General features: G+C 36.8%; 3 protein-coding genes and 1 non-coding gene across 4 annotated transcripts; 2 read left to right on the forward strand and 2 right to left on the reverse strand.

The window, feature by feature from the left end:
* The first annotated feature begins 1896 nt into the window (after positions 1-1896).
* TRNAT-AGU (transfer RNA threonine (anticodon AGU)) lies at positions 1897-1970 on the forward strand. Its single transcript has one exon. It is a non-coding gene; the product is annotated as a tRNA-Thr (tRNA).
* Positions 1971-2203: 233 nt separating this feature from the next.
* On the forward strand, positions 2204-4320 carry LOC132179865 (remorin 1.4-like). The gene is made up of 6 exons (XM_059592657.1): positions 2204-2412; positions 2826-2920; positions 3021-3239; positions 3319-3637; positions 3791-3872; positions 3966-4320. The coding sequence occupies exons 1-6, from the start codon at positions 2387-2389 to the stop codon at positions 4155-4157; spliced, it is 933 nt and encodes a 310-aa protein (XP_059448640.1). The 5' UTR covers positions 2204-2386; the 3' UTR covers positions 4158-4320.
* A 1461-nt stretch (positions 4321-5781) lies between these two features.
* On the reverse strand, positions 5782-8963 carry LOC132178519 (uncharacterized). The gene is made up of 2 exons (XM_059590952.1): positions 8837-8963; positions 5782-6947 (listed from the first exon to the last, which is right to left on the reverse strand). The coding sequence occupies exon 2, from the start codon at positions 6880-6882 to the stop codon at positions 6088-6090; it is 795 nt and encodes a 264-aa protein (XP_059446935.1). The 5' UTR covers positions 6883-6947; positions 8837-8963; the 3' UTR covers positions 5782-6087.
* Positions 8964-10651: 1688 nt separating this feature from the next.
* Positions 10652-11486, reverse strand: LOC132178899 (nodulin-related protein 1-like). The gene has a single exon (XM_059591475.1). The coding sequence runs from the start codon at positions 11362-11364 to the stop codon at positions 10894-10896; it is 471 nt and encodes a 156-aa protein (XP_059447458.1). The 5' UTR covers positions 11365-11486; the 3' UTR covers positions 10652-10893.
* Between the last annotated feature and the right edge of the window lie 1072 nt (positions 11487-12558).

Raw genomic sequence — 12558 nt, forward strand, 5'->3', positions numbered from 1 at the left:
ATTTATTGTTTATTAAATGTTCTTTAACAGGTATATTGAAGGAAATGCATTCCGGCCGGGTGTAAGCCCAATAGGCATTCACAAAGTCCTTGAGGTTTCTGACACTGAGTTCCTTGTGTAGTCAAGACATCAACTTATTCTTTACTAGGTCAGATATCTTATTTGTATATTGCCAAAATGGCTGATCTGATTCTCTGAAATGAAATGGGAAAATTTATTTTGTGTCCATCTATGGTTGTGTCATTAAAGAACTTGGGCTATAAGTATATCTTTGATGATTAGTTTGTGTTGCTAGGGAGTTGCTTATACTGTAAATGGTTTCATGCTTTCTCCTCAATTAGGAATTGATGGTATATTTTTGAATCGTTGCATGAGGATGCAGTGATATAGATATGAAGTGGGAAAATTGTTTAATAGCGTTGTTATAGCTGAAATTATGAAGTTGCACGGCCATGTCGGGAGCCGTTATTGTGGTTATTGGTACCCAAGGCATTCCACCTTTGCTGCTTGGTGAAACTCCAACCTTGATTTGATTGTCCTGTCTTATCGCCTTATCGGATAAGGACCTATATTAATTTTCTGTCTGAATTGCGAGTAGTAGGAGAGAGTCCAGTCTTATTGTGCAATTTGGTAGTACATGTGAGAGACCCCACTTTGGGACTCACTTGTCCGAGTAGATAGCCAGACAATCTAAAATTTATTTGGACAGGATGGCTGGTTGCTGGACCTGACAGGAGATGGATGGACGAAGGCCGGATCCAACCATGTCTGAAGGATGAAACTATGTTGCAGTATTGTAGATATGAATGAATCAAAAGAGAGCGGACTTCTTAGTTTGTCTTTAAAATTGTGTTCCTGGTTTACTTTTACAGCGGCAAACGAAGTCAAATGAATATAGTATACAGTCAACTACATAAAAGAACATATGAAGCCTTCGTTGAAACAATTATCCTGACATGCCACGAAATCATGGCAAGCCATCAGGGACGGAATCATCATTTTTCATGTGAGGGGCTAAAACGATAACGGGGGTTAAGCCAATATATACATGAAAAAATTTTCAAAATCAACGGGTAAGGCTCCCGTCATGTGAAAGCTTTGATGATGCAGTTGGGTTTAATTGTGTTGGAAGAAACTGCTTAATTACCAAGAAAAAAAAAAAAAAAAAACACCTTACTTTACTCGAGCTTGCTTCATCTGCTCCATGTTCTTGCATTCTCCAACAATTGAAGGCATCTCCTACAGTCCTACGAGTGTGTGATATCATATGAGCACCCATCTTTTTTTTTTTTTTTTTTTTTTAATACACAGCAACAAAGGTAAGCATCTGGTTGGTTTTTATCAAAACCTAGGAAATGATAATTAATAAGTGGCAGAAACCTAAAAATTCTATTTCAATTATGTGAAGTCTTCACCAAATATGAGTTTTACACTGCAGTCTGCACAGGGAAAACTCGAATTCGCAAGGTAGTAAATTATTAGTTCAAAATGGATCAAGATTTCCTAAAATTCCTAATGGGATGTTTATTAATGTGTTTTGAGAGATTTTTTTTTTTTTTAATTTAAAAAAGTGTTATGATGTAAAATAAAAATGAAAACAATTTTTGGGTTTTGATTTTGTTAATAAATGTTTTGCATTTTGAATTGTTTGTATATATTCATCTTAAAAAAAAAAATTACAAAGAATACAAACAAATATGTCATAAATTATTCCAAATCTGAATCATTATTTTTTAATTAAATGGGAGAAATTGTGTCATGTAAGTATTTATCATTTCTTACCAACCATTTTTATTGTTGGAAACATCTATTAATAATCACGATCTTTTTAAAACTGATAATTGCTTTAAAACAAAAATGGAGTAAAATCAAATAGTTTTCAAAATCCCCCAAGTTGCTTTCGTAGCTCAGTTGGTTAGAGCACCCGTTTAGTAAGCGGGAGGTCTTGAGTTCGACTCTCAACGAAAGCACATATCCTTTGCAATTCTAAAATCGTGCTCTTCACATCTCTTTTGCCTGGGCAGCCAAGGCTATTCCTTTTACTATCAGAGAAGTGTAATCTCCATTGCCCAGAAGGCTAAACAATGACAATTTATTGAGAATTGAAAAAAAAAAAAAAAAAAGTGCGAAAGGGAAGAAAAAGAGATTATATAAAGCTCTCCACATTGAAAGCAAAGCATCCGGGAAAGAAAGAATACTTTTCTTCACTCATAAGATGATTAAGATTCAAAACCAGGCCTAACATGCAAAGCATACCCAACCTTGATTTATAGACCTTTCTTTTCTCCCTGCCCTTCTCCTTCAAATACACACCAGACCAACCATGGATTAACCCAATCAATATTTCTCAAGCACTAAGGTTTCAGAACAGATCTGCTCTCAAACTATGGACGCTTTGCTCAAGCAAATGAGGTAATTCTCCTTCTTAACAATGAATATATATATATATATATAGCTGATGGGGGAAGTGAAGATGAGAATTCATCGTTGCATAAATTTACATTATTCAGACATGATTATTTTGGATTGTAATAACCATACCTTGCATGGGTAGTAATCAAAGACGGTTTTTAAATTTGTGCATACTTAATTTGAGACGAAACCAAGGGGCCCGGGAACCGTGGTTTCATATTTGGGTAATTAAGATTATTTGCAAAAGGTACTGTTTGTTATTTTGTAAACTACTATACGACTGTCGTACAACTTAATGATTTGACAGTAAAAATCAACTTTTAATTTATAAAAAGAGATAATCAAATCAATTTGGTGGTCATCAAAGCTGAGAGATGATATATATATATATATAAATATATACATAATATCAGGACCAAATATTCTGGCCCACGAAGGGAGAAGACACAGGAGGCTGGCAGCCTCACGGATCGAAGAATACCACCTCAAAAGACTCAAAGTTTCAAAGGTAAAAAACTTGTTGTCTTGATGGAGAAAGGGAGAAAGAAGTAACAAATTGATTAACCACACACCTTAATGTTAGTTAATGCATGGTGTGTGTTTTTCAGAGAAGAAAAACTGGCTCCAGAGACAGTTCTCTGGACGAAAGAGTCAGGATTATGATTCAAGCAATGGGGTTGACCCGTATGCAGCCACAGTGGCGGCTGCTGCATTTGCCATCAACGCACTGGACGAGCCAGGAACCCCTTTGACTACAATCAAGAGCAAAAAGGAGGGTAAAGCAATTTTGATAGAAGAAGATGGAAGGGCATCCAAGCGACTACCAGGTAAAGAAAGCAGAGCATGATAACTGATTATATTATATACTTTTTTTGGAACAAAAATTCATGACATTCTGTGTCTTAGGTGAAACTTCAATGAAATATTCTGAAAGAGAAGATAGAAAGGTGCCTGCAACTGCTGCAATGACTGGAAAGCCCATAGGGCGTGTCCCTTCAATGAAAAAGACTCCAACTTTTGCTGACCACCTGAAAAGCACCGACAGTATAAGACCTGAAGCTGATGTCCCTGCCACATTAAAACCAGTCGAAATTCAAAGGCAGAGTTCAACAAGAACCGGAATCCCACCAAGTGGTTCCAGGCGGCAGAGCTCAATGAGATCTGCAACGCAAGAAACAGAAGCAGATGCTTGGGAGGAAGCTGAGTTGGCTAAAATCAAAGACAGGTCTTATTTATCAATATTAATTGCAAATAATAGACATTAAAATAAAAGTATATGGGGACTCAAAAAGAAAATTTTCAGCTAGAATTTTCGCTTCCAATGCTACAAGCAATTAAGAAATATGTACTGTTTATTCACTGATAGTTTGAATTTCAGGCATGAGAAGTTAATTTCCACCTTAAATTCCTGGGAGGAAAAGAAGAGGAACAAAGCCAGTCGCAAACTAAAGAGGACAGAGGTTTTGTTCCATTCTCTTTTTTTCATGAGCTAATTCAGAATAATAATGGACATTGGATAGGGTCTGATTATGATAACATCTTCTTGGGTGCAGAGTGAACTGGAGAGAAGAAGGAAAAAAGCCATGGACGAATTCCGCAGGGATATGGAATACATTGAGCAGATTGCAGTTGGAGCAAGAGAGAAGGCAAAGGATAATCGAAGAGTTGAAGAGTTGAAGGTGAAGGAAAAGTCAACCATCATTAGAACAACGGGGAGAGTTCCTAAGACATGTTTCTGCTGCTGACTGTGATCTGTTTATCTGGTTTTACATTTTAAGTTCTTTAACATGTAAATATTAATTTCACAGTTTCTTGTCTAACTCAAAGCGCCAACTCATGGGAAACTATTTGTATGATTTGCCAATATTCTATATCAAAGAGAAGTCACCAATAAAAAGTTCCAAGTAATTAATACACCCCCATCTGCTATTAATTAATTAATCCACGATTTTTGGAATACATTATGATGATTGATGTTAATGAGCCGGAATCCCTTGCAATGCCCTGCCCCTGCAGTCGTACAAGCAATTGTAATTTTTGGGCAAGTGAATCGATTCTCATTGGCCTCTCACAATCGCAGTCGGATTGCAGCAAATCCCGAGCTGTTACCATTATGATGCCATGATGTTGAAAACGTCTGACTAAATTCTTTGACACTCATGACTTACATGCAATAGCTGACTGTGACCTCATTATCTTGGTTTCTCATGGACAAATATATCAATCTTTACAGTTCTTCGAAAGAGTAATTCTATATGGACCTCTTTAAAAGTGTAAGAAATATTTTCACAGTTTCTTATCTAACTCAGAGATGGAAAATTCTACACTCCCATAATAACATTGATTTTAATTAATTATTCCATGATTCTCCTGCAATTGGACAATCGATTGTGACACTTGGACAGATGAACCCCCTAACTGGATCCGCTTTGGATAGGGGTTTTTTATGGGTTAAATACCAAATACCCTCATGGGGTTTGGTAACTTTATTTTTATTCCCTTGGAGTTTCATTTTAATCACAGGATCCTCTTAGGGTTTTGATAAAGGACCAAGTTAGTCCATCCGTTGACTGTTAGAACTGATACGTGGACCAATCAGATATTGACACGTGGCACCTATTTAATTATTTTTTAATTAAAAAAAATGTATTTAAAAAAAAAACAAAAAAAAAAAGGAAAAGGAAAAAAATTGGGGGTGGCTCCTTGGCCATTTGGGGGTGGCTCGGCCACCCCCTTTGGCCATGGGCCGGATGGGGGTGGCTCAAATGGCCTAGGAGCCACCCCCAATTTTTTTCCTTCTCCTTTTTTTTTAATTTAAAAATAAATAAATAAATGTGTCACGTGTCAACATCTGATTGGTCCACGTGTCAGTCATAACGGTCAACTAACGGATGGACTAACTTGGTCCTTTATTAAAACCCCAGGGGGGTCCTGGGATAAAAATAAAACTCCAATGAAATAAAAATAAAGTTACCAAACCCCAGGATAGGTATTTGGTATTTAACCATTTTTTTATTTTTTATTTTTTATGTGACCTCTTTGGATAGTTGTAGGCACCTTTTATAGACCTATGTCTTGAAGGAGAACTCAGGAAACTAATTAAGCTCATTTCCCAGCTATTAAAACAAATATTATCCCCGTTTAGCAATAAATTCTTGAAACTCTCATGATTTGCATGCAATAGCTGCCCAAAACCATTAGAATTAGGATTATCTCCAGTTTGAACGGGAAAATATCCAGTTAATTGTAGTTGAGAGATATTTTTGTCTACTCAAAAAGTGAAAAGACAAAAATACCCCTCCACTATAATTAACTAGATATTCTCCAATTCAAATGAACTGGAGAGGATCCTAACAGAAGAAATTGTAATAAATAAATAATCAGGTATCACCACCAGAAGCACTGGGTAAAATATATTCTTATGCACACTCGAGTTCGTACAATATGTTCATCCAAATCACTGACAATCACTCTCAAAGTAAAGAATTCAATGACAGGACCATGCCTCTCAGGTTCTTGAAGCTTCCATGGCATCACATATAAACTTTGGGAAAAATATTAAAAGCTTCTTGACCTCGAAAAGACACAAACTGCTAGAAAGTGTAGTGGAGTGACCAATTTCGATAACAGGCAATGGGGGTGAATTCAGAAAAGAGAAATTGGACCAACTACATCTCATGAGGTTATTTCCCTCACCAGCCTCTCCAAAGTAGGGTAAGCAAAATACAATACCAAGAAAGAAGGGATTGCAAAAACAACTGTAACTAGTAAGTAGAGGGCTAAGATGACAGCACAGCCAGGTACAACAAAAAAGGCAATCAGAAGAAATATGATGACCAAAGGGAACTTGGATGTGAAGTGAATAAAGAAATCCAGAGATTTATGAAGGGAAAATTGGTGTCTCTCCACAATGCTGCTACCATTATCAACGTTAGACCCCTGTTGTCCAGGGCTACGGGTAGGAGGGGCCCTTCTGAGATTACCATTGGTAGCTTGATTTCCAAGAGCAAGATTGCATCTTGGAGACCAAGTCGGTTGATTTTCACCACAGGAGGAGGAATTGAACTTCAATCCATCGCCATTCAAGCTCTCAACCATCCAAAGAAGGAAGAAATTTTTGCAAGGGTAGCTAAGGTTTCCCTTATAAACCAGCCGGAATGATAACAAGTGGCACCATGGACAGGAAATGAAGAATGGAATTGTGATTTGTTGAGCGGGGAATTTCAAGACAGCCAATTGAAGCGCTAGGATACAATTTTTGCAGAGCGTGTGACCGCACCATAACACATAGGGGACATTCTCAACAATATTGAAAGACTCCCAGCATATTGGGCATTCCAGTCCTTCCTCTCGGCTAGAATTTGAACACACTTCATCATCTGAGCACTCTGGACAAGCTCGACTTGACTCTAGTGAGTTTTTCTTCAGTCCAATGCTTGCAATGGCATTTGAAGCAAATTTCCACATCATGACACAAGAAAAACTCCTATAAGACGAGCAGTAACTGCTAAAGTCAGTGAGTTTTAGCCATTCTCCTGCAAAAGAACCAAAGGTCAACCAGCTTAGTGTCAATTATCAACAGCTCATGTTCCTGACATAAAACCTATAACAGCTGAAGGCTCCGTTTGTTAATGTTCTTTGGCGAGTATTTATTTATTTATTTTTTTTTGAAGTGTTTTAATGTGGCATAAAGGTGAAAATAATTTTCAGTGTTTTGTGAGTATCTTGTGTTTTAAGTTATTTGTTATGTTTTTGTTTTGAAAAGAAAAATTAAAAGGAAAAAGGAAAAAGCTTTAACAAACAAAGCCTCATAGTTAGGAAGTCAATCACCGTCTAAATAAATGTGATTGTGAAAACGAGTCATTAGCATATCGTGTCAACCTGATTGCCCTGTTTAGAATTATATGGCTAGTATGACAAATTTAAACTGCAGCTAATAACACCTGCAGTTGTAAGCCTACAAGAAATTAGCACTCGGTCTAGCATCCCAACAGAGGTATTTTCACAAGTACAACTCCAGTGTTCATCTAACAGCTAAACTGTTTGGTTGAAGTTTACAGAAACCGATGCAGTAATTGTCCCTAGAAATGTAGAGAAACATATATCCAATATATTTTTGAGCTCTAATCATCTAAATGCAAACCTAAGCACAACTTTCAGGTCTCATCCAACAAAACCCTAGTACTGTATCCCACCAACGTGATACATGAGCTCCCTGAAATCCAAAACAAAAAACTGACATTTGAACACAGACCACAGCTGAAACAGAACTTTGTGTTGTAATGGGAACCCAAGAAACCAGTTCACACCCTGCATCTCCTTTACACAAAAATAAAGGCTTATTATGCTACCCTTCTTAGGGTCCGTTTGGTTTAGTGGTTTCAAAATATGCAGTTTGAAAGATTTCGATTTCAAAATGCAATTTTTAAAAACGCAATTAAGCGTTTGGTAAAATCGCTATTCAGCCTTTGAAACTGCCCTTGCTTGCTATTTGAAAACGTGATTTCTTTCTACGTTTTCAAACTGCCATTTTTTCGAACGCACCTCCAAATGGGACACTTCCCGCGATTGTGTTTAAAAACGCACTCTTGACAAGCAAAATTGCTAAGACCAAACGGACTCTTAGAGTTAGGAAGACAAATCTTCAAAGGTACAGACAGCGGTGAGATGGAGTGATTAAAGTCGGATTGTTATACACATAGTGCCTGATGTTTTGTTCTCTCAGGATATCTAGGCACTACATAAATCACAACCTGGAACTACAAGACATATTTGTATAATCTCTTTCTGAGCCCTGCTATAAAACCCAAAAAAAAAAAAAATCATACAGAATTCTATAACAAATGTATCGGACGCCTACATATCTAATTTCTGTATCTTGTTTTGTAAGAAAAGAATTATGTTTTTCTTTATAATAAGTTTCTTACATATCTAATTTCTCCTTGTTTCATTGATATTGCAATACACGCACGCACATACACATTACAACTTCTTCTTTGCATCTAAGAGTGACTAAAACCTTAACTTGACCCGCAAGATATGAAGACAAATTCTATTAAAATTAATTCCCCCATTAGAAGCTGATTTTAGTCTACGATTCTCTAAGTCCAAAATTAAATTCCAATCATCACAAAATGCAACAAAAAGTTGGGACTTGGGACATATTCAAGTGCCACTTAAAACCAGAGAAATTAACACTGCATACAGCGATGCACAAGAAGTTCCCATCAGAGACAATTTTTTGGTAGAGACAATGAAAAATTATGATTAAATTCAGGAATCGGATGCATAAAAACAAAAACAAACAAACAAAAAATAACGCAATAATAATTTTGGCAAAGAGAATTAAAGAATGAATCCAGAATTAAACCGGAAAAGTGGCGTTTAATTTGGAAGACGAACTGAAAGAGAATCAGAATCTTACCTTCTTCGGTTCATATAGGAATTGAGGTGGAAGTCGGAAAGATGAGGAATAGAGCAGAGGTGGATGGAGGAAGATCTCTCTCTCTCTCTCCGCCCCCGATAACCGTTTCGGGGACTGGAAGAACCTGATTATAAGACCCAATATTGAAGAAACGGCGTCGTGCGGGAGTCAATTGCCTTCACAAACAAAGTTTGGATTAGGAGACACGTTTCGTCTCCATTTCAAATCCCCTCAATTTTCTCCCGTTAGTGCATTTAGAAAGGTAGTTTTATCCAAAAATTTAACCCCAAAAAAATTTGGACAATTTTACCCTTCTAAATGCACTAACAAAAAGAAATAGATAAAATTTAAAATGGAGAGAATGTTTTTTCAAGTTGTCTCTCCCAACCACGCATTTCTTGATATTACATTAAAAATTGTTATTTGATCCAAAATTTAAAAATTTTTCATCTAAAATTTAATAATATTTTTGTGTCATGCCATGAAAATTGTAATTGTGAGTGTGATAATTAGAGTGTGTATAATATTTTTGGTAGAATAATTATGTTATGAGTCTAGTAATAGAGGTATTTTAAGATTAAAATACTTAAAAATAATAAGTTATGTTTATAGAATTAGATTTATAATTTAAATATTAGAGATTATATGTTATCATTAAAGATAATATATTATCATTAGAAGTATCTATTTTTATTTGTCTAGTCTCTATTTAAAGAGACCAAATTTATTAATGAAATGAAACCAAGATTATTCAGCTCTTGAATTGATTTGGTAGGTATTAGCCTATTAGGGTTTCTCAAACTACCCTTACTGTGATTAAGCAATTAAGCCCGTAACAAATTATCCCAAAGTGATCTTAAATTTTGCTTGTCTTATATATATATATATATGGCCTGGATCATGTTTATTGTCAAATAAACGCAATCTCAAATAAGCTCTTAAACTTTTGCCAAAAGTGCAATTTAACCATTTTTAAGTTTTTTAACCCTTAAAAACACTTTTAATTTTTTTTACTAAACGAATATTTTTTTTCTTTAAATAAACTTTTTTAGTGTTAAATAAGGACCCATGCAAGACTTAGGACATGTCTAGAATTACGTTTAAAATGACTAAATGCAATTTCAAACATATCCCAAGTCTCGTGTGGGTCTTTATGATTACATCATTCTCCAACATGACAAATTGACAATTTCCTTGTTTCCAAGGGAAAATTATGGAAACGTAATGATCCTCTCGTGTTGCTTCCATGGCCTACTTTCAAACTTTTACCGGCTGACCAGGTCTTTACGAAAAAAAAAGGGGGGGGGGGGGGGAGACAACACTTGCAAGATCGACGGAGACGCGCACAGTGGGTAGTTGGCGGCAACTGAAAGGAAGACGGCATGGGCCGATTGCGACAGCGACGTGGTATTTTGCCTTGCTAATTGTTACCACCATTGGGTGCGGTGGTTTGTGGTGGCCGGCCCATTTGGGACGACGGTGGAGATGTGGCTGGTAATTTTTGATTGGTCTCACTTTAAGTTTGGGTATTTGGTCGTGTTATTTGAATTATGAAATATGTTCCAGTAGTAAAATATCTTCCTCCGGACGTTTGGGTGCTAAGTCGTGTTGCACGCGCTGACGGTGCGGGTCTGGGCCTTCTGGCTCTTATCCAGCCAGTTACCCTGTTATTGTTAAGCTTATAGGATAGGAGGACTAGCCATGGAGAATTCTTTGTGGAGAGGAGTCAATTTGGGTTTGTTGTGACCAGATGATACCTGAAATCTGTCTTTGACCGAGTCAAGACGCAGCTCAGAGATATGTATGTGCTAGATCTATAATCTAATATTGCAATCTGATGAGATAAAAGGGAGAAATACATGTTGGGCGAATAGATTAGCACACTGAACATATTTGTAGCACACTAAACATATTTGTGACACACTACAAGTCTACAACCCAAGATCCAAAGGCTACAAATCCACAAAGCACAACTACAGAATAGATAGAACATACAAAGAGGAAAAGGAAGAAAAAAAAACGAAAATACAGCAAAGAAATTGCAAAAGCAGTTGGAATCAATATTTCTTCAAGAAACCTTCAGCCATCTTAAAGTATTCCCCGTACCCACTTCCGGAATTGGCATCACCAGTACTACCACCATCTGAGTGTGGTGCTGAGTGTGCGGTGGTGGTGGCGGATGAGTGTGTGGTGGTGGTGGTGGCTGAGTGGCCAGAACCATGGGTGGTGGTGGTGGTGGAGGAATGGGATGAGTGGTACTGGTGGAGATAAGTCTCGGCCTTTTCTACGTATTTGCCGAAGCTCTTTTCTTCCAGCTTTCCATAGTGAGAGGCAGCATCGAGGAGATCGGCAGCGGCACCGGCCGCCCTGCCCTTGTCAACTTTGTCGGTTTCATGTTGCATCGATGACTGGGCTGCCTCAGCCAACAACTTGGCGCTGGCGAGGAGCTCACTGTTGGACGGTTGGTGGTGCTTCTGAGGGTGGGAGGTGGGTTTGTTGTGAGAATCTGAATGAAGAAACTGATCCATTGATGCCGGAAAAGTATGAAAATGTGGGATGAAAGGGGATGGATTTGGGAGGCCAAAAAATTGCTGAAGATGGAAGAGGATGAGGCTTTGACCTGCTTCTCCGTGAATAATTAATATATATTAATGGAGGTTTCTTTCAGTGTCGTTGGCGTGTTCGGTGTTCCTTTTCTCATATAATACAATCCAGACACCACGTCGACCACACCGACACGTCTCCTGTGGCTGTGGTTGTCAACTGCCCCACTCGCGCGTGAATGATATTGTGGTATTTTTGCTTAGGAAAAAAAAAAAAATCCTAGATGCTCTCTTTAAAAAATGATAAAAATTATTCTCTAAATCATTTTTCAATCATTTCTATACTAAAAATGGATCAATCTACCAATTGAATTATTATATGATCTATATGAATTCACAAATTTAATAGTAGATCTATTATATTTGTAAAAATAGATGATTAAAAGATGGTTGCAAGCAAGAATCATGTGTATCATGTTCTTCTAAATGGATATTATTTTTTAAAAAAATTGTTCTTATTTATTTTTATAAAATAATATCCATAAAAAAAAAAAAAAAAAAAAAAAAAAAAAGGGGTTTGGAGGGGGGGGTGCATTTTTTTAAAAGAAAGTGTCAATAAAAAGTTTTGTCCAACCAATTTGATTTTTATCTTTTGAAATCAAAACACAAAATAAAAATTGATTGGTTAAGAAAAGAACATATGCTACCCGTTTGAAAGTAGGCGAAACTTGCCTCTCTCTCTCTCTCAAAATACACCTTGAAAGAGAAACAGACAAATGAAATTTTTACAAAGTGATATAGCACGAACCCATTTTACTCCAAGGGGTTATTCTCAACTATACTCCCCCCAACAAATACAAATGTTCCTCAGGAGCCTCTTTAGATTTGTATTTATCTTTAGTTCTTTTTATCCATTGTCTTTTTATATGGGGATGGGGTTTTGGAGGTTAGATTTACATCTATCCATCCACTCCACTGCTATTATCAATGTGCTTCTCCACCACCTTCACCGATCTGCTTTCTTCAATCCCATTGTCTTTGTTATAGCGCGTGTACCATACATGTCACCTCTATCTTAAATATTATTTAATAAAATAAGACCCGGTTCCGGTTTTCCCGGTTTTTACCGGGTGCCAAAATATAAATATTATTTAATAAAATAAGACCCGGTTCCGGTTT

This window comes from Corylus avellana, chromosome ca4, assembly GCF_901000735.1.
Source record: "Corylus avellana chromosome ca4, CavTom2PMs-1.0".
Lineage (NCBI taxonomy): Eukaryota > Viridiplantae > Streptophyta > Magnoliopsida > Fagales > Betulaceae > Corylus > Corylus avellana.

Bases quoted from the DNA above. Each gene is read 5' to 3' on its own strand.
- LOC132178519 (XM_059590952.1), bottom strand. From the start codon at position 6,882: ATGATGTGGAAATTTGCTTCAAATGCCATTGCAAGCATTGGACTGAAG.
- LOC132179865 (XM_059592657.1), top strand. From the start codon at position 2,387: ATGGACGCTTTGCTCAAGCAAATGAG. The intron at 2,921-3,020 runs GTAAAAAACTTG...TGTGTTTTTCAG, and splicing joins AAAGACTCAAAGTTTCAAAG to AGAAGAAAAACTGGCTCCAG. The intron at 3,240-3,318 runs GTAAAGAAAGCA...TCTGTGTCTTAG, and splicing joins GGCATCCAAGCGACTACCAG to GTGAAACTTCAATGAAATAT.
- LOC132178899 (XM_059591475.1), bottom strand. From the start codon at position 11,364: ATGGATCAGTTTCTTCATTCAGATTCTCACAACAAACCCACCTCCCAC.